Here is a 26369-nt window from a genome sequence, read left to right as displayed (position 1 = left end):
TTTCAAGACAACTCGGATCTCTGAAAAAGGTCCAATCATGATGACGTCAGTGATCTTCAGGTTGGAGCTCTAGAAAGAAGCCCAAGTTCCCGACCTGGAATTCCGAGTTGGATGACCGTTCAAAACATATTTTCCCAGTAGGAGATCGTTCCCAGTTGTCTTGAACTCACGGAAGTCAGATTTCCCTGTTCTGAGTTTCCAGTTGTTTTGACCGCGGGGTCAAAACAACTGGAAACTCAGAACAGGGAAATCTGAAGTCATGCTGGATTGACATCATGGCCAATGTTGAATGTTTATCCTTTTAAGTTTGGAAAGGAGACCCACACACCCATTCCACTGAATAGCAGGCTAGTGATTGCTTTGCAATGCTTGCAGTTAGCCACTGATTCCTTCAAAATCACTCATTGTTGAATTTGCGATTTCCAACATGTTGTGTAATGTCCAATGGCCGATGAGCACCAATATGTTTTATCTATAATATCTATAATTTCTCTTAAAAAGGATTTGCCAGTAGATTGTCAACTAGATTCATGATAAAGACAACTAGATTCCTAGCTAAGATTTTGAAAGTATGATGTCGACATGATCAGTCCAATCAAAGCTGCTGTAGATATAAGATGAGTTGACATTTTATCTGTGGCCAATGACCTTGAGCCTTATTTGATGGGCACTTCTAATGTAACTCTATGGAAGCGCCCAAGGGGCTTGAATTTTCGAGCTCTACCCTTAGATTTGGTGGTAACGTATTGTCCCCATGACTGACAGAACACTGAGCCAATAACGGCACAACTAGAGAACATTACCAACCCCTACGGTCCATATTTTCCACTGGCTACCCCACCACAACAGAAAGCACCTAGTTAGGCTGAAACACCTGCATTTTGGAGCTGCCCTACTCAAGAAAGACAGAAAGAGACAACGTTTGTATGCAGCTTAATTAACTTTTTTTCTTACATTGTTTGCCCACTGATATGTTACATGTATTAATGCCAAAATAACATGCAAAACAGGCATGCCTCACCTGCCCTGAATGACAGGTAGCCACTGCCCATGGGGAGGCCAATGTGCTTGCCTAAGTGCTCCATACCACCATTGCTCATGCCCATCTGGGTACAATTTTCCATTCAGTGGGTATGTGTGAATATGGTAGACCATTCTAGTGCAGCTCATGAGTTTTCACACCTCAGTATTATGGACTTGGAGATGTCCCAGAAGAAGAAAAACAGATGGATAGTCAGCCCCTGTCAGACAACCACCCTCACCCCTCCTCTTCTCAAAATAGGTGGTCTTTTTCTGGGCCAAACTGGAGGAAGTGACCTCAGTCCTCACATAATCAATTCCAAAATGATTGGAGCTGCAGAGACAGTAGTTTTCATGAGAGGTGTGGGCTGAGGATTCTACCTTGCTTAGATCTTTAAATAGGTGATACTGTTTATTTCCACTGAGAATCAACATGTTCCCAATGTCTATTACATTACATAGAGTCATGATGAGCATATATTTGAGTTGGGAGAGAGAGAGAGAGAGAGAGAGAGAGAGAGAGAGAGAGAGAGAGAGAGAGAGAGGGAGAGAAACTGAAGGAGAAACAGAGAGAAGGGCAAAGGGAATAAAAGTAAGGATATTAGAAAGAGACAAATGTATGCAATGTGTTTTAACGGACGCTCCCTCTCCCTCTTCACCTGTCATGTGTGCCTGCCAAAGGCCTGAGAGGAAGGTGATTGAGTGGTTGAGAGGGTCTGAGTCTGGGGACAGAAAGAGAGTGGCAATGGCTTGACCCAAACGTCACGTGCTGGGATAAGGACCTGTCCGCCGCTGATGTCACTCAGCCACTTCCAGATGTGGAGTTGAACCAGCTGGGGGGGGGGGGGTTCATAAAGCCTCACTTAAGGGTTGGAGCCCAGGCAGTGAAAAGGGATGAGGACTGAGAGTAGGAAATGTGTTGAACAGTGGAGCCCAGGCAGTGAGAAGGGATGAGGACTGAGAGTAGGAAATGTGTTGAACAGTGGAGCCCAGGCAGTGAGAAGGGATGAGGACTGAGAGGAGGAAATGTGTTGAACAGTGGAGCCCAGGCAGTGAGAAGGGATGAGGACTGAGAGGAGGAAATGTGTTGAACAGTGGAGCCCAGGCAGTGAGAAGGGATGAGGACTGAGATTAGGAAATGTGTTGAACAGTGGAGCCCAGGCAGTGAGAAGGGATGAGGACTGAGAGGAGGAAATGTGTTGAACAGTGGAGCCCAGGCAGTGAGAAGGGATGAGGACTGAGAGTAGGAAATGTGTTGAACAGTGGAGCCCAGGCAGTGAGAAGGGATGAGGACTGAGAGTAGGAAATGTGTTGAACAGTGGAGCCCAGGCAGTGAGAAGGGATGAGGACTGAGAGGAGGAAATGTGTTGAACAGTGGAGCCCAGGCAGTGAGAAGGGATGAGGACTGAGAGGAGGAAATGTGTTGAACAGTGGAGCCCAGGCAGTGAGAAGGGATGAGGACTGAGATTAGGAAATGTGTTGAACAGTGGAGCCCAGGCAGTGAGAAGGGATGAGGACTGAGAGGAGGAAATGTGTTGAACAGTGGAGCCCAGGCAGTGAGAAGGGATGAGGACTGAGAGTAGGAAATGTGTTGAACAGTGGAGCCCAGGCAGTGAGAAGGGATGAGGACTGAGAGGAGGAAATGTGTTGAACAGTGGAGCCCAGGCAATGAGAAGGGATGAGGACTGAGAGGAGGAAATGTGTTGAACAATGGAGCCCAGGCAGTGAGAAGGGATGAGGACTGAGAGTAGGAAATGTGTTGAACAGTGGAGCCCAGGCAGTGAGAAGGGATGAGGACTGAGAGGAGGAAATGTGTTGAACAGTGGAGCCCAGGCAGTGAGAAGGGATGAGGACTGAGAGTAGGAAATGTGTTGAACAGTGGAGCCCAGGCAGTGAGAAGGGATGAGGACTGAGAGTAGGAAATGTGTTGAACAGTGGAGCCCAGGCAGTGAGAAGGGATGAGGACTGAGAGTAGGAAATGTGTTGAACAGTGGAGCCAGGCAGTGAGAAGGGATGAGGACTGAGAGGAGGAAATGTGTTGAACGGTGCACAGATGTGTAGGTTGACAGAAGAATTCTAGCTGTGGGTAACTTAAGGTTGGCATTGAGAATTCTGAGACTGTGAACTGTTTCTTTCACATCAAGGTGAAAGCAGCAGATGCAGGGGTTATGTGCTAGGCTTCCTTTGGAAAACCCTGGCTTATTGGCTGTCCCGTCTGGATCTGGAGGCTGGAATCTCCTGCAGCAGAATTGGACGGAACCCTCCAACTTTAAGCTGGGACAGGGTCACAGGTAGAGAAGAGGAGGATAAGGAGATGTAGGAACCCAGCCATCTTAGAAGATCAAATGCATTACATTGTAGAACACTGTGGGGTTGGAAAGTACATGGACAGAGACTCACTATCAGAGAGGGTGTTGAAGTACAGGAGCTGGAGATGAAGATAAAATCATGTTTCAATAGAGACAGACAGGCAGGTGGACGGACAAGCAGACAGGTAGGCAGGCAGGCAGACAGACAGACGGACACCTCTTTTCCTGGGCTATTGTTAGGAGGGTTATGTGGGGCTGGAACAGGGATCAGAGTCAGTCTGGCAGCTGGAGGATGTGTCTCGTTGACAGTCCTTCCCCTCACTGTGGCACTCCATCAGCACAGTGCTACATGTCAGCCTGAGGCAACCCTTTAAAACCACACACTTCCACCTATCACTGGACATTTCCTACCCCTCTCCCTCTCTCTTTCCCTACAGATAGATATAGGTCAGCTCAGAAGTGCTCTGTCAGCACAATGTCAATGGAGGTGACACAAGTCTTTCTTAATTAATACTGTACCATGTGTACCTGTAGGACATGAAGTACACATACAAAGGAGTGCAAACAATGTGATAATTATGATATTCAGCCATATATATATATATATATATATATATATTTATATATATTACATTTACCTTTATGAAAGATGGACAGTGTAAAGGTTTGATACTCTATGGTGCTGAAAGAAGCCTGAACATTTGTGCGAGAACATCGCCCCCTGTAGGTACTTTTCAGGTATGTGGTTCAGCCCTCGTTTGTCCTTTTTATTAACCACTCAATCTTCTGTATTCCAGGTCAGGGCAAGGAGCTGCTCCTCTCCAACACCTTCCCTGACCCTCGAGGGATGCCTGTCCAAGGCCCACAAGGCCCTGCTGGACCTGCTGGTCAGTATGTCTGTTTTTCTCTCCTGGTCACTAGTCACTAGCCAGTAACATATTGGTTTCATTATCCTGTCAGTGTAGTGATTAAATTGAGTATTAATTTGGGTTAGTACTCAAAAGTTTCTGTCTCTGTCAGATTCACTGAAACACAACTCCCCTGTCCTCAACTCTCATCTGGAGGTGCCTGACTTCCTCTTTAGAGGAAGTTGGATTTGCTCCCAGCCTCTCAAATGTTGGATTGATTTGTTGTTTGCCTGTCCCTCTTGCCTCAGTTTGCATCAACAGTGTTCCATCAAATCATGTGTCAAGATGAGCCTTTTCCATTCTCATGTTGAAAGTCAACTGTGAGTGAGCTTCGGCCAGCTCCTATTATTGATCAGATTCTGGATAAGACTTATCCAGCATCACTTCTATCATGACCAAACAAGGAAGATTTAAGAGTGTTCATTATAACATTATAACAAGCATGTCCATATTTGTAATGGTTTGCCAAGGCCAGTAATTCTATACACACCTATGGTGGGGGTAAGAATAGAAAGACAATGTGGACACAGTTGTTAGTATTCATCTGAGATTTCTGGATATTTTCTTACTTTGTTTATAGTGGTTTATGTCATAGTCCAAATACCTTTGCATAATCTGATTGTCTTAACCCTGCATCTGTTCCTCAACACACATGTAACATGAAACCCTTTCCTATCGTTCATCCATAATTCATCATTCTTTCCTCCTTTATTTTGTCTCTCTTTTCATTCTCAATTTGCCTTGTGTGTCTGAGAAGAACCTATCTTGGCCTATAAAGGCAACCTGACCGAAAGGCTGCCTATTAGGTTGATGCTCACAGTCCTTATGTATACAGGTCCTCCAGGCCCCAAAGGCCCCGTGGGACCCCCTGGCCCAGCAGGACAGAACGTAAGACTTTGCCTTAGGACTATAGTGGGCAGTGTGTAATGGTGCAATGGAAATAATAATCATATGAGTGAGATTAGATCCACTTTACTGTCCACTTTAACAAATGTGTATGTGTCTGTTTGAACCTTTTCTCCTGTCTCTCTACAGGGAAAGTCGGGTGCCCCCGGGTTACAGGGCCCGGTGGGGCCAAAAGGAGAACGTGGGGAGAGAGTGAGTACCATGCACAGGCCAGGGCCCAACCACACCTGATGTTTCCTCCCCATTCTTTCCATCACCTAGATAGAGAGACAAAACTCCTTCTAACTTGCCTCTGGCTTCCTAGGGTCCTCTGGGTTATCCAGGAGAGAGGGGTTTCAGAGGAGAGCCGGTAAGCCACCTACTTCCTGTCTAGCTGTGGCCCTAATGAGTGTGGCAAAAACCAACCTGATTACACCATGGTCAACTATACAAACCAGTGATCTCACAAACTCGGAGAATGGGTTTTACTGCTGCTTTTTCATCAAAAGAAAGGGAAAGGAGATAGATACCTAGTCAGTGGTACAACTGAATGCATTCAACTGAAATGTGTCTTCCGCATTTAACCCAACCCCTCATAGTCAGTACTTTCATGCCAGTGATAACTAGTTATCACAAGTGTGCCATTACTCTTGACTCAATGTTTCTATACAGGGAGTAGCAGGAGCCAAGGGAGAGCCAGGACAGAAAGGCCTGCCGGTAAGACCACCAGAGATGGGGCTGTGGCTCACCCTGTGCCTCACTGACTCTCACTGGGCTGTATAGGACCAGGAGCCAGGAGGGGAAATGGTGGCTCATTCCCAATGTCTTTCCTTGATTCCTTGTGTCTTCTATCCTTGCGTCCTTCTCAAAACTCATAGGAGGAGAATGTCTGAGGGGAGGAACCTTGGGTCTTCTCCTCCAATGGGGTTTGATAAGGATGCGAGGAAAGAGGATGCCAGCAATTGAGAAAAACACATTGAGAAGTAGTCAATTTCCCCACTGTATGCTGTGTAGACAATTATTCTGTGTCTGTCTAATTACTTATTTTCCTTTGCCTCTATCTCATTTTACAAGAACAATCTAAATGTAAGGGATTTATGAACCAAGTCACCGCTTGGTCCTTTTTATGATCCATGTCCAATCACCACATTTACATATTTATTATTTTTATCAAGTTTACTTTCCACTTATCTATATTGTTATTGATGTTGTTCTGCAAATCGTCCTGCACTTGTTTTAAGAAGTACTCAATTACCCATAGTATGTCAGTTTGCGGCATGTGGGATTGTGGTTTTTGTTGTTTGTGTGGGCTCTGTTATGATGTTGTGATTATTGTGGTTTTTTGGTCCTCGGTGTGTGCTGTGGGGTGCTGCCCCTTGTTGAAAACACTGTCCTACTCCTGTCTGACCCTAAAGCTGCCTGACTCCCTCTGCAAGCTACTGTCTCCATGGTTACCTTTCACAGTCACATTCTGAGCATCTGACGTTGGCATACACACACACACACCTGCTGTTCCTACATCACGCATACTAAGGCATTTGCTGATTGAGGGAAAGAAAATAGAATCTATACGAATCTGTTGAGTGTCATGTAATACAGCATTGTAATGAGGATCAATATTTGGTCGTGCCATGCTTTTACAAACACTTCTACCAATGATATAAATGATGCCAAGGATGACATGTTCATATGTCAAGTCAACTTGTGTACAGCACATACTGTTTATACATTGTATAAATTAACGTTGGGATGTGTGGAATGTATACGCCAAATCACTCCATATAGAGTTATTGTGGGAACCGTGGTGGTGGGTTAGTGCTGGGTGGACTGGGGTTGGAGATGTGAGTGGATACAGCTATCCTCCAGTGTCCCACAATGCATGGCTGCATGGTCCCATCCTTAGTTACTGCACTGTTTGCCATGTATCTCTTGCTTGCCAAACTCATATGTAAATGCTTTAACTTAGTGTAACAATTCATCAATAACACAGGAACCAGGCAAGGTCACTCTAAATTGTATCTCAAACCAAAAATATATTTCTTATCTCCTCAATGGTCTCACAATAGCCCCATTACCCTTTCAGCTCTAATCTGCTCCTCATCAATCAACCATGACTCAGAGGATCTTGTTATTGTGGAATCGTACAAACTGGACAAACACAAACACACTGGACATGAGTCTTTGATATGATTTATTGATATAGCTTAATGAAATCTTGCCTTTTGTTCCGTAGAGGTTTGTCCTTTGCTCGTTAATCAGTTTATTTCTCCACCCAAGAGAAAATACTCAGGCATCCATACTAACGTCATATTGTGCATGCATTCTTTATCAACTGACACTGACATGATTGCTTTTGTCTGTTTTCTTTCTGTTTATTTTTTTCAATGTTTCATATTTATTTATTAGGGGTTGACTCATAAAGCCAGTGGGTCTTTCTTGACAAGTAGATATTGATCTGTTTCTCATTTTAAACAGACTCAATAAAAATAGTAAAGGTTTACTGGCTTTATTTGGTGAGCATGTTTAATACAGTGAGTGATGGATGGGCAGCTATTGTGAACTCAGCTCTACCGTTATGTAGATACAGTATACTGAGACTTCAGAAGGTTCTATTCAACCTTTTTAGAAAATCCCTCTGAAATGCAACAGAAACTTGCCTGGCTGAATAGCTGCTCATCTTGATCAAGTCCAGAAGGAATGCAGATGGCATGGTCAAACCTGAAGCCCTGGACCGTCTCCTCCACTTCTGTTATGTCAACAACATGGGAATGTCCTGTGATGTGCATGCTGTTTTTGCACAGCATGGCAAAGACTGGCCTGGTATGGCAGCATGGCCAGAGAATGAGGGAGACAGAGAGATACAGGGGAGGGATAAGGTACAGATGTAGGATCTTAATTTGATCACTATTTTGTGGCTGAGAATCTTCCTGCACAGCAGGAAATGCAAACTTATAGTGTATTCGAGGTTTAAAAAGGCTTCTAACGTTTGTAATTTCCACTTTAAAATGTCAGACTTGATTTGCCCTAATGGAAAATGTATCAATCACTACAAAAAATGTTCATTCACATAATAATTCACACATTTCATGTTGCTGCAGGAAAATGTTTTCCTGCTGTAACAAAGTGTCTCAAATTGTCAGGTCTACTCCCGCTCCACCTCTCTGGCACTCGTTGTCATCAGTTTATTCATTATTACACACACCTGCCACCATCGTTACGCGCACCTGCGCCTCATTAGACTAACCTGGACACCATCACCTGCCTGATTACCTCCCCTATATTTGTCACGCCCTTTGGTTCTTTCCCTAGGCGCTATTGATCCTGTGTTATGTCTGTACGCTACTCGTGTTTCTTGTTTTGTTCCATGTTCGTTTATTTATTAAATTCACTCCCTGTACTTGCTTACTGATTATTAGCTTACTCGTTGGAGAATAACGGCTCAATCTTTTTTCTTCTTCTTTTTACTGGTGACGTTTGGTCCAAGGGCGGCTGCTGACGCAACCGGGGATGCCTCAGCTAGCTCGTCAGGTTCTCAAGCCTCGGTCGGTTCGTCAGGCTCCCATGCCTCGGTCAGGATCATCAGGCTTCCATGCCTCGGCCGGCTTGTCAGGCTCCCATGCCTCGGCCGGCTCGACAGGTTCCCATGCGTCGGCCAGCTCGTCAGGCTCCCATGCCTCGGCCGGCTCGTCAGGTTCCCATGCCTCGGCCAGCTTGTCAGGCTCCCATGCCTCGGCCGGCTTGTCAGGCTCCCATGCCTCGGCCAGCTCGTCAGGCTCCCATGCCTCGGCCGGCTCGTCAGGTTCCCATGCCTCGGCCGGCTCGTCAGGCTCCCATGCCTCGGCCGGCTCGTCAGGCTCCCATGCCTCGGCCGGCTCGTCAGGCTTCCATGCCTCGGCTGGCTCAACAGGTTCTCAAACCTAGGTTGGCTCGTCAGGCTCCCATGCCTCAGCCGGCTCTGCAGGTTCCCGCGCCTGGTCCTCGGGACCGTCCCTCTGGTCGGCTCCGCGCGTCAGGGAGGGGTTACTGTCACGTCTACTACCGCTCCCCCTCTCTGGCCCTCATTGTCGCCAGTTTATTCATTATTACGCATACCTGCCACCATCGTTACACGCACCTGCGCCTCATGAGACTCACCTGGACTCCATCACCTTCCTGATTACCTCCCCTATATCTTGTAACTCCCTTGGGTTCTTTCCCCAGGCGCTATTGATCCTGTGTTATGTCTGTATGCTACTCGTGATTCTTGTTTTGTTCCATGTTTTTTTATTTATTAAATTCACTCCCGTACTTGCTCCCGTTTAGTAGCGTACACGTTACACAAATGAAGATCCTACATCTGTAAAGGGTGCGGGGTGGGTGCGTGGACTGGTTTTAACCTTCTAACTGCTGTATTAGTTTGATAGAGAAAATGACTTGCACCTTGGCGAGCAATTTGTTTGGCTTGTGCTCCTTACCTTGACAGCTGTATCTATCTTCACAGGGGGACGGGATACATCAGATCAGAGAAGCGCTGAAGATCTTAGCTGAGAGGGTTTTAATCCTCGAGACTATGATCGGTATTCATGGTGAGTAGGAGGCCTGAGGCAGCAGGGTCAGCTTTAGGCAGGGGTCAGACGAGGCTGGGTGTCACCCCACCCTCCACTCCTGGGCCGTGGGACAGTGGGTATGGCCAGAGGCAGACAGCCCCAGGACCAGGCCTGGTGTGTCCACTCCCCACCCCTCACCCAGTTCCCTTGTTACTGTTCTTTGATAGGACATTAGTTTCAAGATGTTCCAAGACTTGCAGGCAGACCTGGAGCTTCTGGCTCGCAGGGTGACGCTGCTGGAGGCTATCATCTGGCCAGGTAACGCTGGTAACCATCCTCACCCCCAGGTCACACTAGTACATTATTTACTGCATTAGGCATGCAAGAACCATATGTCTGTTTTGATTTAAGAGTTGTTTGTGTAACTGGACTCGCATTAGTGGGCACCTACTAGTACAATATTATTAATTCACTAAATAGCTGATGTAACTCAAAGATTTAGACGTGTCTAGATCACTTTCATAGTTAGGCACATCATAATGATGGATACAGTGCATTCTGAAAGTATTCAGACACCTTGACTTTTTCAAACTGTTACATTACAGCTTTACTCTAAAATTGAAAAACAATTCCTCATCAATCTATACCCATACCTCACAATGACAAAGCAAACACGGGTTTTTAGTAATGTTTGCAAATGTATTAAAAATAAAAATAAACTGAAATATCACATTTACATAAGTATTCAGACCCTTTTCTCAGTACTTTGAAGCACGTTTGGCAGTGATTACCTGCTCGAGTCGTCTGGGGTATTATGCTACAAGCTTGGCACACCTGTATTTGGGGAGTTTCTCCCATTCTTCTCTGCAGATACTTTCAAGCTCTGTCAGGTTGGATTGGGAGTGTCACTGCACAGCTATTTTCAGGTCTCTCCAGAGATGTTCGATTGAGCTCCGACTGGGCCACCCAAGGGCATTCAAAGACTTGTCCCAAAGCCACTCCTGTGTTGTCTTGGCTGCATGCTTAGGGTCATTGTCCTGTTGGAAGGTGAACCTTCAGCCCGGTCTGAGGTCCTAAGTGCTCTGGAGCAGGTTTTCATCAAGGGTCTCTCTGTACTTTGCTCCGTTTATCTTTCCCTTGATCCTGACTAGTTTCACAGTCCCTACCGCTGAAAAACATCCCCACAGCATGATACTGCTGCCACCATGCTTCAGCGTCGGGTTGGTGCCAGGTTTCCTCCAGGCATGACACTTGGCATTCAAGCCAAAGACTTCAATCTTGGTTTCATCAGATCAGAGAATCTTGTTTCTCATGGTCTGAGAGTCTTTAGGTGCCTTTTGGCAAACTCCAAGTGGGCTGTCATGTGCCTTTTACTGAGGAGTGGCTTCCGTCTGCCCACTCTACCATTAAGGCCTGATTAAGTACTGCAGAGGTGGTTGTCCTTCTGGAAGTGTCTCCCATCTCCACAGAGGAACTCTGGATCTCTGTCAGGGTGACCATCGGTTCTTGGTCACCTCCCTGACCAAGGCCCTTCTCCTCGATTGCTCAGTTTGGCCCGGGAGGCCAGCTCTAGGATAAGTCTTGGTTGTTCCAAACTTATTCCATTTAAGAATGATGGAGGCCACTGTGTTCTTGGGGACCTTCAATGCTGCAGAATTTTTTCGGTAAACCCTCCCCAGATCTGTGACTCAACACAATTGCTCTCTACGAACAATTCCTTCAACCTCATGGCTTGGTTTTTGCGCTGACATGCACTGTCAACTATGGGACGTTATATAGACTGGTGTGTCCCTTTCCAAATCATGTCCAATCAATTGAATTTACCACAGGTGGACTCCAATCAAGTTGTAGAAACATCAAGGATAATCAATGGAAACAGGATGCACCTGAGCTCAATTTCATAGCAAAATGTATGTAAATAAGGTATTTATGTTTTTATGTTTTATACATTTGCAAACATTTCTAAACCTATTTTCGCTTTGTCATTATGGGAAATCTGCGTAGCCTGAGGAGAAAATGTATTTAATAAATTATAGAATAGGGCTGTAAATGTAACAAAATGTGGAAAAAGTCAAGGTCTCAATACTTTCCAAATGCACTGTATGGCAACATCATATAAACTCAGCAAAAAAAGAAACGTCCCTTTTTCAGGACCCTGTCCTTCAAATATAATTCGTAAAAATCCAAATAACTTCACAGATCTTCATTGTAAAGGGTTTAAACAATGTTTCCCATGCTTGTTCAATGAACCATAAACAACTAATGAACATGCACCTGTGGAACAGTCGTTAAGACAATAACAGCTTACAGACGGTAGGCAATTAAGGTCACAGTTATGAAAACTTAGGACACTAAATAGGCCTTTCTACTGACTGGAAAAACACCAAAAGAAAGATGCCCAGGGTCCCTGCTCATCTGCGTGAATGTGCCTTAGGCATGCTGCAAGGAGGCATGAGGACTGCAGATGGGGCCAGGGCAATAAATTGCAATGTCCATACTGTGAGATGCCTAAGACAGCACTACAGGGAGACAGGACGGACAGTGGATCGTCCTCGCAGAGGCAGACCACATGTAAAAACACCTGCACAGAATCGGTACATCCAAACGTCACACCTGCGAGACAGGTACAGGATGGAAACAACAACTGCCTGAGTTACACCAGGAACGTACAATCCCTCCATCAGTGCTCAGACTGTCAGCTGAGAGAGGCTGGACTGAGGGCTGGTAGGCCTGTTGTAAGGCAGGTCCTCACCAGACATCACCGGCAACAAAGTCACTTATGGGCACAAACCCACCGTCGCTGGACCAGACAGGAGTGGCAAAAAGTGCTCTTCACTGACGAGTCGCGATTTTGTCTCACCAGGTGTGATGGTCGGATTTGCATTTATCGTCAAAGGAATGAGCGTTACACTGATGCCTGTACTCTGGAGCGAGATCGATTTGGAGGTGGAGGGTCTGTCATGGTCTGGGGCAGTGTGTCACAGCATCATTGGACTGAGCTTGTTGTCTTTGCAGGCATTCTCAACTCTGTGCATTACAGGGAAGCCATCCTCCTCCCTCATGTGGTACCCTTCCTGCAGGCTCATCCTGACATGACCCTCCAGCATGACAATGCCATCAGCCATACTGCTCGTTCTATGCGTGATTTCCTGCAAGACAGGAATGTCAGTGTTCTGCCATGGCCAACGAAGAGCCTGGATCTCAATCCAATTGAGCACGTCTGGGACCTGTTGGTTCGGAGGGTGAGGGCTAGGGCCATTCAGCCCAGAAATGTCCGGGAACTCGCAGGTGACTTGGTGGGTGTGGGGTAGCATTTCACAGCAAGAACTGGCAAATCTGGTGCAGTCCATGAGGAGGAGATGCACTGCAGGACTTAATGCAGATGGTGGCCACACCAGATACTGACTGTTACTTTTGATTTTGACCCCCCCTTTGTTCAGGGACACATTATTCCATTTCTGTTAGTCACATGTCTGTGGAACTTGTTCAGTTTATGTCTCAGTTGTTGAATCTTATGTTCGTACAAATTTTTACACAAGTTTGCTGAAAATAAACACAGTTGACAGTGATAGGACATTTTTATTTTGCTGAGTTTAAATGCTTTATCATATGTAATAATGTGCTCGATTAACTATTTTATATTTATGTCTCATATGTATGCATAGAGTAGCATGGCCCCAACTCTTTGTTTCTTCAACAGAGCCTGATCTAGGGTCTGGAGATGGTCAATACGGGACTGCGTCCCTAGGTGGTTTCTACAGGGATAAGCGAGCAGGAGCCGAACCCTATCGGCTCGTCTCCCCTCCTCTGTCCTCAGACACCAAGGTTCAGGGGAAGTAGCATTGTTCCCTGCTGCATCTCTGAGGATCACAGGCTGGGTTTAACTACCCCCTCCCTTAGGTCTCTCTGGCACTCTACTGATCCAGACCTTATCTGATACCCTCTGTGGGCTGTACCATCAGACGAAAGGTGGGGGACACCTCAGGGAAGCTCCACTGGTGCTCCGGAGTCTGCCCACTTCCATTGGGAACCAGTACCAGCCACCTTTACCCCAACATACACCTCCTCGTACACCCATGGCTCCCCCTGTGTCCCATCCCTGTTCCCTCTGTGTCCCACCAATGTGGCTACAGCTAGGAAATATTTCAAGAAAATATCATATAGGCCCCTGGAAAACATGCAAACATTAAAAAGCTTCATATGTTAAATGGTGCTCAATCATCTGAAAACAATTCTGGACTATAAGGGTCATTGCAGGATAGTATAAATTGCGGTAAATTAAAGGAGGAATTAAGTGTAAAAGAAAAGACTGGCTCTGAGAATTTGTTTGGACTGTAACAATGTTGGGAATCTGAGGTTTACTTATTTAAATATATTGAGCATGTACAGACTAGACTGCAAGGCACACGTACACAAAAAAAACTCTTCCTCTTATATTTCTTTTGTTTTGTTTCTATAATATTGTGTTACTCCTTGCTATGTAGTGCACTATAAAGATGAAGACATGGCACACCTTTCCTATTGAGATGTCAGTTAGTAGTACCGTGTTATGGAAAGCATTGCTTATCAGTGCACAGCATTTGTCTTGGTGTCTGATAACTATCCCTTTAAAACAAACAAATCCAACAAGAGATTTCATGTATTTATTTTATTCACATTTTATTGTAGATTTGTTGGTGCACAAAAAAAATGCAGTTATGTGTTTCTACACTCTTAGACAGTATTTCTTCTCAACAGCAGTGCTGGAATACAAGACTCATACCCATATAGCTAAGTATCTCCTTTACCAAAACTGATATGTGATCAAATTCCTGCATTTATTTCAAACCCCAAACTGCAGCTCCTGCATAAACGGGCAGTAGTTGACTTATTTTAAACCCACAAGCTAAAGCAATGACATCTCTTAAGAACCCCCACTCATGGGACAGGTGTATCTTTTTCCTACAACAGCTTCAGTCCTACGCACACACACCACACAGTAGTACAGGACCTGTTGATGCAACTTGAATACATTTTTGTGTAACTTTGTACCACTATTACATTCTTATACTTAGACTGATTTCTCTGTCACAGTAAAAAAAAACTTATTTGATAACTTGTTTCTTTATCTTATAATACAAATTTTGTGAATTATTTAAAAAAAGATAAATAGAAGCATATTGTTTTGTATGCTGATATACAGTATGTAACATCATATGTATTTTCCATTTTGGACTTATTTGATATTGCTTGCTAATGTGTTATTGTGCTAAAATAATCTTCTAGATGGTTTTTATAATAAATAATTGTTTTGCTTTTTTAACAGGCCAATTGTCATTTTGTTCATAATGACATTAATTTGGGTACTCGTCTTTTCCTTTTAGCCCACAAGGTACATTCAGCTCAGCAAAGTTCAGCTCAGCAAAACTCAACAAAATATCATCATGCTAAATCACACCTTCTGTTCCAAGGTCCAGTTGGTCACCATGTGCTGATCTGACAGGCCTCAGGTATTTCTTGGTGGCAGGGGGATCTTCCCTTTGGAAGTCATCACAGCCTCCTCCCCAACTCTGTCATCAATGAGCAGGGAGATGGCGCCATCTAGCTGTCTAGTTGCAGCCAGTGCCACCACAGCTTTATCTGTCGGAAAACCCATCTTCTCCAGTTGCTGAAGCCTGAGAGGGAAAATAATGGTAAAAATAAATAAATACATATACCGTACCAGTCAAAAGTTAACACACCTACTCATTCAAGGGTTTTTCTTTATTTTTACTATTTTCTACATTGTAGAATAATAGTGAAACAATCAAAAAGATTAAATAACACATCTGGAATCATGTCATTAACAAAGAAGTGTTAAACAAATATCTTATATTTTTGATTCTTCAAAATACCCACCCTTTGCCTTGACAGCTTTACACACTCTTGGCATTCTCTTAATTAACAGGTGTGCCTTGTTAAACATTTATTTGTGGAATTTCTTTCCTTCTTAATGCATTTGACCCAATCAGTTGTGTTGTGACAAGGTAGGGGGGTATACAGAAGATAGCCCTATTTGGACCATATTATGGCAAGAACAGCTCAAATAAGCAAAGAGAAATGACAGTCCATCATTACTTTAAGACATGAAGGTCAGTCAACCCAGAAAATTTCAAGAACTATGAACGTTTCTTCAAGTGCAGTCACAATAACCATCAAGCGTTATGATGAAACTGGCTCTCATGAGGACCCGCCACAGGAAAGGAAGACCCAGAGCTACCTCTGCTGCAGAGGATAAATTCATTAGAGTTACCAGCCTCAGAAATCGGCACCTCAGATTGCAACCCAAACTAATTCTTCACAGAGTTCAAGTAACAGACACATCTCAACATCAACTGTTCAGAGGAGACTGCGTAAATCAGGCCGTCATGGTCGAATTGCTGCAAAGAAACCACTACTAAAGGACACCAATAAGAAGAAGAGACTTGACTGGGCGAAGAAACACAAGCAATGGACATCTGTCCGCAGGCTGATGAGTCCAAATTTGAGATTTTTAATTCCAACTGCCGTGTCTTTGTGAGACGCCGAGTAGGTGAACGGATGAACTCAGCATGTGTGGTTCCTACTGTGAAGCATGGAGGAGGTGGTATGATGGTGCTTTGCTGGTGATACTGTCTGTGATTTATTTAGAATTCAAGGCACACTTAACCACGATGGCTACCACAGCATTCTACAGCAATACGGCATCCCATCTGGTTTGCGCTTAGTGGTACTATCATTTGTTTTTCAACAGGACAATGATCCAAAACACACCTCCAGGCTCTGTAAACGCCATTTAACCAATAAAGAGAATGATGGAGTGCGGCATCAGATGACCTGGCCTCCACAATCACCCGGCCTCCACAATCACCCGACCTCAAACCAATTGAGATGGTTTGGGATGAGTTGGACCGCAGAGTGAAGGAAAAGCAGCCAACAAGTACTCAGCATGTGGGAACTCCTTCAAGACGGTTGAAAAAGCATTCCAGGTGAAGCTGGTTGTGAGAATACCAAGTGTGCAAAGCTGTCATCAAGGCAAAGGGTGGCTACTTTGAAGAATCACAAATATAAAATATATGTTTTAAACTTTTTTGGTTACTACATGATTCCATATGAGTTATTTCATAGTTTTAATGTCTTTACTATTATTTCTGTAGAAAATAGTTTAAAAAATATAGAAAAACCTTGAATGAGTATGTGTGTCCAAACTTTAGACTGGTACTGTATGTTTTGCTCAGAATGCATTTTCTTTGATTATATATTTGATCACAGCTTGCATTTGGCCGGAATCAAAGTTAAGCATTATATGCGAAATTACAAAAATGATTCTTTAAAAAAATATAGTACATACACTGAGTGTACAAAACATTGCTCTATAGGCCTCTCGAGTGGCGCAGAGGTCTAAGGCACTAGACCACAGACCCGGGTTCAATCCCAGGCTGTGTTGCAGCCGGCCGCGACCGGAAGACCCATGAGGCGGCGCACAATTGTCCCAGCGTCGTCCAGGTTAGGGAAGGGTTATGATAGTAGGTGAAAGGCAAACCGGTTTGAGTGTGTCAAGAACTGTAACACTGCTGGGTTTTTCACGCTTAACAGTTTCCCATGTGCATCAAGAATGGTCATCCAGCCGACTTGACACAACTGTGTGAAGCATTGGAGTCATCATGGGCCAACATCCCTGTGGACATCTTTCACCACCTTGTAGAGTCCATGCCCTGACAAATTGAAGCTGTTCTGTGGGCAAAAGGTTGTGCAGCTCAATATTAGGAATGTGTTCCTAATGTTTTGTACACTCAGTGTATAGGCTGCCACAAATGTTCTCTTCTATACTAGTAAATGTCAGAGTAAACCTGACTGACCTCAGAAAGGACACTGAGGACTTTGGCACCTCAACTTTGGTCCCTGGTTGCTCAGGAGCATCCTGTAAGGAGGCCAATATCCCCGCCCTCAGCATCTGCTCCTCCAATAACTGGGCCTCTGACACTGCTGCAGACCCGTCCAGCAGCCAATGAGGAACAGACGCTAACCAAGGCTGTGGGTTCACGGGTGGAAAGTCCTCCATGGGGGTTCTGTTAGAGGGAGCTACCTGAGGGAATGGCCCAGATCTGTAATAAATAAAGTCTCATTGTTTCATTTCACTTGGTCCTGCATTCATTGTACAACCCTGCACATGTGACTATTAAATTATCTCATCTCACTCATGCCACCAACTCCATTCCCAGAATAGGTAGTAGTAAATCAGACTTCAACAAGCTACTGTAACTCATGAGTTGTTCTCACCTCTGTGAGGTGTTATATGTGGGAAGCCTTAGCCTGGAGTAGTAAGGAACATAGGCCCAATCAGGGAGGAAGTTGAAAATCCCTATATTCTCTATTTTCTGCAAAACCCCAATAAAGGATGGACGATCTTTAAACAAAGTTAAGGTACATAATCACAGAATGTAAAAGATATGGCAGAGACAATGGGGACAAAAACACTTTCCAATAATTTGTTGTATTTTTGGCAGAGAAGGATACAGTTGTGTCCTATCAGTATGGCACAGAAGTGGAGCAGGCCTGGTGTGCTTGGAAGCAACACCAAATTGAGGAGTAAGAGAAGCCAGGGCAGGAACCAAACTGGTACACATCTGAGCAGCTTCTTTTGGGTCACCTGACGACACTGGGCTGTAAACAGAGCCAGTTGAGTGGCAGAGGAACCACAAACACGACTAGCCTCATCCCCACTGATGAAGAGTAGGATGGCATACAGTGGAGGCAGGAGAGCTATGGAGAGGAGTGAGAGGGCAAGAAAAGCCACAGTGCCCCAGCGTCGCTCCTGGCATGGTCCAAGCAACAGCAGGAGAATTGCGTTGTAGAGAAGAGAGGGCAGCTCCTCATGACTAAAGGCATAGAGTGACAGATCTGTGTGTGAGAGAGGGAAGGTTACTTTCTATTTTCTATTCAGGGGTAACAAATCAAATTCCATACCTGCTTTACTCTAGGTGTGTCTGGCAGATTACCTACCTCGGCACCCTGGGTACTGTCCACCTGGGCCTAAACTCAGACTGGCTGGAATACCACCAAGCCACATCAGCCCCATCAGAGTTAACAGAAACGTTGTTCCAAGAAAGAATCCCGGACGATTCGAGCCAAACCAAAACCATATTGAGCAAATACGGTCAACCATTGTAGCGGACTTACTAGTGCTTGTCGTAGAAGCACTGTAGTAAGCTCTCTAATCAAACACTTTCCCCATTCAAACGATATTCCGGACACACGAAGTTCTCATATGTTTTATGTCCAATAAAGACAATGGCACATATTTGACTTGAATATGTCTAAATATGACAACGCCATCTTCGCTTTATAACTGACAATATTCGCTTCATTAACTGACTGACAATATTCAAAATAAGATTGCACGACGTATCAGAAAGCGAGCATGATAGCAGCGAGAGGATTCCTACTTGTCCAAGTGTGTTTGTCCAAGGGTCGAAATATGTACAATAAGTGTAAGTTACTTCAATGACATTCAGTATTTAGTTTTTCGTGTTAAAATTCATAAATCATGAACACTCAAGTATTTCCTTAGCCGATAGAAAATGTGCCACTTTGCAATGTATCAACACTTCCTGTTTACGTTCTTGGACGAGTTCATTCACGACTACCTTAACGTAAAACCTCCTATTAAATCGAGTTATTATAATTGACTACATACGGAAAATATTTGTGGGGTGTTTCTGTAATGATTTGATTCATGAAATGTTTCTGCACCCTGATTTTGTAAATGTGTTGGTACCCACTGAAATATGGTATATGCCAGAGACACAGATTGCGCCATATCTCAGTGAATTACCACAGCCACAAAGTCATACCCCCCTTATTTCTACAATGTATTTGATTAAAACCAGATTTTAAACCTAGCCCTAACCACACCGCTAAACGTATGCCTAACCTTAAATTAAGGGAAAAACGTTTTTGTTTTCATAAATTTTTTTCGATATAGACCATTTTGACTTTGTGACTGTGGTAACTAGTGAAAACCTTCTAGTCGGTCTTAAAAACCAAAAAAACGATTCGTTCAGTCATTCCTATGGGGAAAATTAATTGGGAAAGAATCGGTTGGATTTCAAAGTAGGGTTTGGGCATAAACGCCGAAAATAAGGTCTGAGGTTAACACAGGTTTAGGATATCTTGGATATAGGATATCTATGCAGTGCCTAGCTACACTCCTATTTCCCAGGCCTCTCTTTTGATGACTTCTGTAACCGTAATAGCCTTGGTTTCATGCATGTTAACATTAGAAGCCTCTTCCCTAAGTGTGTTTTATTCACTGCTTTAGCACACTCTGCCATCCCAGATGTTCTAGCCGTGTCTGAATCCTGGTATAGGAAGACCACCAAAAATTCTGAACTACAACATTTTCACACAAGATATAACTGCCAAAGGGGGCGGTGTTGCAATCTACTGCAAAGATAGCCTGCAGAGTTCTGTCCTACTATCCAGGTCTGTACCCAAACAATTTGAACTTCTACTTTTAAAAATCCACCTCTCTAAAAACAAGTCTCTCACCGTTGCCGCCTGCTATAGACCACCCTCTGCCCCCAGCTGTGCTCTGGACACCATATGTGAACTGATTGCCCCCATCTATCTTCAGAGCTCCTGCTGCTAGGCAACCTAAACTGGAACATGCTTAACAGCCCAGCCATCCTACAATCTAAACTTGATGCCCTCAATCTCACAAAATGATCAATTAACCTACCAGCTACCACCCCAAAGCCGTAAACACAGGAACCTTCATAGATATCATCCTAACCAACTTGCCCTCTAAATACACCTCTGCTGTTTTCAACCAAGATCTCAGCGATCACTGCCTCATTGCCTGCATCCGTAATGGATCAGTGGTCAAACGACCTCCACTCATCACTGTCAAACGCTCCCTGAAACACTTCAGCGAGCAGGCCTTTTTAATCGACCTGGCTGGGGTATCCTGGAAGGATATTGATCTCATCCCATCAGTAGAGGATGCCTGGTTATTTAAAAAAAAGCCTTCTTCACCATCTTAAATAAGCATGTCCCATTCAATACATTTAGAACCAGGAACAGATATAGCCCTTGGTTCTCTCCAGACCGGACTGCCCTTAACCAACACAAAAACATCCTATGGAGTTCTGCATTAGCATCGAAAAGCTCCCGTGATATGCAACTTTTCAGGGAAGGTAGAAACCAATATACACAGGCAGTTAGAAAAGCCAAAGCTAGCTTTTTCAAGCAGAAATTTGCTTCCTACAACACAAACTCAAAAAAGTTCTGGGACACTGTAAAGTCCATGGAGAATAAGAACACCTCCTCCCAGCTGCCCACTGCACTGAGGATAGGAAACACTGTCACCACCGATAAATTCACCATAATTGAGAATTTTTATCAGCATTTTTCTATGGCTGGCCATGCTTTCCACCTGGCTACCCCTACCCCGGTCAACAGCACTGCACCCCTCACAGCAACTCGCCCAAGCCTTTCCCATTTCTCCCTGTCCCAAATCCAGTCAGCTGATGTTCTGAAAGAGCTGCAAAATCTGGACCCATACAAATCAGCCGGGCTAGACAATCTGGACCCTTTCTTTCTAAAATTATCTGCCAAAATTGTTGCAACCTCTATTACTAGCCTGTTCAACCTCTCTTTCGTGTCATCTGAGATTCCCAAAGATTGGAAAGCAGCTGCAGTCATCCCCCTCTTCAAAGGGGGGGACACTCTTAACCCAAACTTCTACAGACCTATATCTATCCTACCCTGCCTTTCTAAGGTCTTCGAAAGCCAAGTCAACAAACAGATTACCGACCATTTCGAATCCCACCATACCTTCTCCGCTATGCCATCTGGTTTCAGAGCTGGTCATGGGTGCACATCAGCCACGCTCAAGGTCCTAAACGATATCTTAACCGCCATCGATAAGAAACAATACTGTGCAGCCGTATTCATTGACCTGGCCAAGGCTTTCGACTCTGTCAATCACCACATCCTCATTGGCAGACTCGATAGCCTTGGTTTCTCAAATGATTGCCTCGCCTGGTTCACCAACTACTTCTCTGATAGGGCCTCTGTCAGTCTCTATGGGGGTGCCACAGGGTTCAATTCCTGGACCGACTCTCTTCTCTGTATACATCAATGATGTCGCTCTTGCTGCTGGTGAGTCTCTGATCCACCTCTACGCAGACGACACCATTCTGTATACTTCTGGCCCTTCTTTGGACACTTGTTAACAACCCTCCAGATGAGCTTCAATGCCATACAACTCTCCTTCTGTGGCCTCCAACTGCTCTTAAATACAAGTAAAACTAATTAACTAACTTCAACCGATCCCTGCCTGCACCTGCCCGCCCGTCCAACATCACTACTCTGGACGGTTCTGACTTAGAATATGTGGACAACTAAAAACACCTAGGTGTCTGGTTAGACTATAAACTCTCCTTCCAGACTCACATCAAACATCTCCAATCCAAAGTTAAATCTAGAATTGGCTTCCTATTTCGCAACAAAGCATCCTTCACTCATGCTGCCAAACATACCCTTGTAAAACTGACCATCCTACCGATCCTGGACTTCGGCGATGTCATTTACAAAACAGCCTCCAATACCGTACTCAATAAATTGGATGCAGTCTATCACAGTGCAATCCGTTTTGTCACCAAATCCCCATATACTACCCACCACTGCGACCTGTACGGTCTCGTTGGCTGGCCCTCGCTTCATACTCGTTGCCAAACCCACTGGCTCCCGGTCAACTACAAGACCCTGCTAGGTAAAGTCCCCCCTTATCTCAACTCGCTGTTCACCATAGCAGCACCCACCTGTAGCATGCGCTCCAGCAGGTATATCTCTCTGGTCACGCCCAAAACCAATTCTTCCTTTGGCCGCCTCTCCTTCCAGTTCTCTGCTGCCAATGACTGGAACGAACTACAAAAATCTCTGAAATTGGAAACACTTATCTCCCACACTAGCTTTAAGCACCAGCTGTCAGAGCAGCTCACAGATTACTGCACCTGTACATAGCCCATCTATAATTTAGCCCAAACCACTACCTCTCCCCCTACTGTATTTATTTATTTAGCTCCTTTGCACCCCAATATTTCTATCTCTACTTTGCACATTCTTCCACTGCAAATCTACCATTCCAGTGTTTTACTTGATATTTTGTATTTACTTTGCCGCCATGGACTTTTTTTTACCTTTACCTCTCTTATCTTACCTCATTTGCTCACATTGTATATAGACTTATTTTTCTACTATATTATTGACTGTATGTTTGTTAATTCCATGTGTAACTCTGTGTTGTTGTATGTGTCCAACTGCTTTGCTTTATCTTGGCCATGTCGCAATTGTAAATGAGAACTTGTTCTCAACTTGCCTACCTGGTTAAAAAAAGGTGAAATTAAATAAATAAAATCTAAATAAAATCTTATTCGTTTTGTTCTATGAGATAATATCAGTCAGTTAACATTACCTTTATGAATTCTGAAGCCTTTATGTGCATTTAAAAATAAAAAAATCACACCACAATTCACAAAAAGTTACATTTGCTGAAAAAGTTTATAACATAAAACTAAATGTAGGGTGAGTATTGGTTAAGAGGGACACTTCAGCTTTGTAATGAATAGCTTTGAATGTGTACAACAACACAGCCACCAATCAATGCCTGTATGTTAGTAAGGAAGTATGTGATATTATTATTATTTTAATTTTTCGTAATACAAAAATCAACAACTTACATTGCTACATCAAACATGTCAAACAAAACAAAACACATGTATTAACAAGAAAATACTAAAACAAATTTTTTAAATCTATAAAAATACCAAAAAATACTAAAAAATAAACATTTCTCGTGCAATTGTATTCACTCTGAAAAAATATCATTATTATGATTCAGGAAGATGCTATTCTTGCTATTATTCACCAGGGATAATGTCTTAACAAGATGATTAAATTAAATAAAAAATATGTGTAATTTTGGTATAGAATTCTGAAATGTTTGTTTGTATATAAAGAATTTAAAAAATTCACAATAATTTCAATGGTCTTGTTATCATTGCAGTAGTAACATATTATATCCTTCATGTCAAAAACATGGGTAGTGTTCATAATGGTAAATAAGTATTCTGCAAGGTTTTCCCCAAATACTGACGCAAATTTACATTCACGGAACAAGTGACTCAGATTCTCACTTTCTTTTTTAACAGATAATGCAGATATTATCAATACCCACCTATTTGGACAACATAGAATTAGATGGATCTATCATATGTAGAATTTGAAAGTGTACTTCCTGAAATGTGTTTGGTATACAATATTTGTAGGAAGTATAGGAAAAGAAAAGGGTTCACAGTGGATGTGACGTGGGCGTGGTATCCCGTGTAAAGACACGTGTCTCTATAGGGTACTGAGGTAAATAATGTTAAGGTTATACAAAACGAACAAAGGATATTCAGTGCATCATTACAACATATTTGTAATGGGATGTAATTGTAAATCAAAATGACTGTAAGCGGTTTTCTTACTACTCTCACCTTTTTAGAATATTTACATTTTGAGAGTGTCCCAGTATGCCAATAGCCTAAAGTTACTGTCAAACTGGGACAGCCTGTTACTGTCAAACTGGAACACTCCCCTGGGCAATTTTAATGCAGAAAAAATATTTGGGGGAATTATTAAATAAATGTTCTCTTAACAGAAATCCATTTTCTAAATAGGATAAAATGTTAAATTTCATATTCCTAAAATCTGCAATCAGCTAGCTTGCTAGATAGAAAAAGCTAGCACAGCTGCATTTTACTCACCAACATATTACCTCACCAACATAAAAATGTAAAACTAGCTATATTCCTAACTTGTACCCCCGCACATTGACTAAGTACTGTTACCCCCTGTATATAGAGTCATTATTGTTATTTTAATTTGTTACTTTTTGTATTTTAAAGTTTGACTAGTTTATTTAGTAAATATTTTCTTAACTCTTATTTTCATTAAAACTGCATTGTAGGTTAAGGGCTTGTAAGTAAACATTTCACAGTAAGTAATACCTGTTGTATTCGGCGCATGTGACAAATACATTTAGATTTGATTTGATTTTGGTTGATTTTGCTGTATTTGACTCTGGTGACAATAAAACAGTCATTGAAATTGTGGAGGGGTAAGGTGTTTCTGGTTTCATTCTACAAAATGTCCATTACAGTGTATTATTGAGAATGTTGAGCTGATAGGCCAAGATTGAGTTAATTTTGTTTTATTTAAAAGCTATATAATTACATATAGGCTACATCATATAATTATAATCAAGTATGATCATCATAAAAATAATAATAATGATAATAATACATGATGATTCTTAATGTTCCACCAAAATACATAAAGAATGTTTTAATACATAATTTAAGTTTATCAGTTGTTTTGAGCGCAGCATTATGCAGAAAAGTGTAGTTTTATTGTCTTTTACTTTTTGTTTTGTACACCAGCTTCAAACAACTGAAAATACAATTTTTTGGAATATGGAAAATATATTTAACTTTGGTTTAGATTTATAGAGGCTGCTGAGGGGAGGATAGCTTTTAATAATGTCTGGAACAGAGTGAATGTAATGGCATCAAACCTTGTGTTTGATGTATTTGATACCATTCCACCGATTCCGCTCCAGCCATTACCACTAGCCCGTCCTCCCAAAATAAGGTGCCACCAACTTCCTGTCATTTAGATGGTAAAATGATTCTCTACACTACACTTGCTTATTTTCACACATAAACTGACATTTGTATTGGTCACATGCGCCAAATACAACAGGTGTAGTAGACCTTACTGTGAAATGCTTACTGACAAGCCCTTAACCAACAATAAGGTTTTAAGAAAAACAAGAGTTAAGAAAATGTTTACTAAATAAACTGAAGTAAACATTTTTTAAAGGTAAATATAAAATAACAATAACGAGGCTATATACAGGGGGCCCCGAATCAATGTGCGGGGGGTACACATTAGTCAGGAGCCATGGATTACAGGCAACATCCTCACTGAGCTAAAGGGTAGAGCTGCCGCTTTCAAGGAGCGGGACTCTAACCCTGAAGCTTATAAGAAATCCCGCTATGCTCTCCAATGAACCATCAAACAGGCAAAGCATCAAAATAGGACTAAGATTGAATTGTACTACACCAGCTCCAACGATCTTCGGATGTGGCAAGGCTTGCAAACTATTACAGACTACAAAGGGATGCACAGCTGCGAGCTGCCCAGTGACATGAGCCTACCAGACGAGCTAAATTACTTATATGCTCACTTCGAGGCAAGTAACACTGAAACATGCATGAGAGCATCAGCTGTCCAGATGAGTGTGTGATCACGCTCTCCGTAGCCGATGTGAGTAAGACCTTTAAACAGGTCAACATTCACAAGGCCGCAAGGCCAGACGGATTACCAGGATGTGTACTCTGAGCATGCACTGACCAACTGGGAAGTGTCTTCACTGACATTTTAAACCTCTCCCTGACTCAGTCTGTAATACCATGATGTTTCAAGCAGACCACCATAGTCCCTGTGCCCAAGAACACAAAGGTAACCTGCCTAAATGACTACCGACCCATAGCCCTCACGTCTGTAGCCATGAAGTGCTTTGAAAGGCTGGTCATGGCTCACATCAACACCATTATCCCATAAACCCTAGACCCATTCCAATTTGCATACCACCCCAACAGATCCACAGATGA

General features: G+C 43.2%; 2 protein-coding genes across 4 annotated transcripts in view; one reads left to right on the top strand and one right to left on the bottom strand.

Annotated features, from left to right (window-relative positions):
• LOC124036365 (EMI domain-containing protein 1-like) overlaps nucleotides 1–14950 on the top strand; it is a 100528-nt gene extending 85578 nt beyond the window's left edge. For 2 of the 3 annotated variants that reach the window (XM_046350867.1, XM_046350866.1), the window contains 7 exons: nucleotides 4127–4216; nucleotides 5073–5125; nucleotides 5273–5335; nucleotides 5448–5492; nucleotides 5795–5839; nucleotides 9876–9966; nucleotides 13349–14950. In XM_046350867.1, coding sequence (XP_046206823.1) covers nucleotides 4127–4216; nucleotides 5073–5125; nucleotides 5273–5335; nucleotides 5448–5492; nucleotides 5795–5839; nucleotides 9876–9966; nucleotides 13349–13488 — 527 coding nt within the window. In that variant the 3' untranslated portion in view covers nucleotides 13489–14950. Of the gene's footprint in view, nucleotides 1–4126; nucleotides 4217–5072; nucleotides 5126–5272; nucleotides 5336–5447; nucleotides 5493–5794; nucleotides 5840–9602; nucleotides 9688–9875; nucleotides 9967–13348 lie in introns of all 3 variants that reach the window. The other variant, XM_046350868.1, reaches the window with a different exon arrangement.
• Nucleotides 14287–19281, bottom strand: rhbdd3 (rhomboid domain containing 3). The gene is made up of 5 exons (XM_046350869.1): nucleotides 18649–19281; nucleotides 18163–18546; nucleotides 17926–18052; nucleotides 17505–17750; nucleotides 14287–15302 (listed from the first exon to the last, which is right to left on the bottom strand). Exons 1-5 carry the CDS (start codon nucleotides 18809–18811, stop codon nucleotides 15134–15136), a joined length of 1089 nt encoding a protein of 362 aa, XP_046206825.1. The 5' UTR covers nucleotides 18812–19281; the 3' UTR covers nucleotides 14287–15133.
• Between the last annotated feature and the right edge of the window lie 7088 nt (nucleotides 19282–26369).

Source organism: Oncorhynchus gorbuscha, linkage group LG05, assembly GCF_021184085.1.
Source record: "Oncorhynchus gorbuscha isolate QuinsamMale2020 ecotype Even-year linkage group LG05, OgorEven_v1.0, whole genome shotgun sequence".
Classification (NCBI taxonomy): domain Eukaryota; kingdom Metazoa; phylum Chordata; class Actinopteri; order Salmoniformes; family Salmonidae; genus Oncorhynchus; species Oncorhynchus gorbuscha.
The sequence above is the reverse complement of the archived record's forward strand: the minus strand, read 5'-3'. Positions and strand labels throughout refer to the sequence as shown.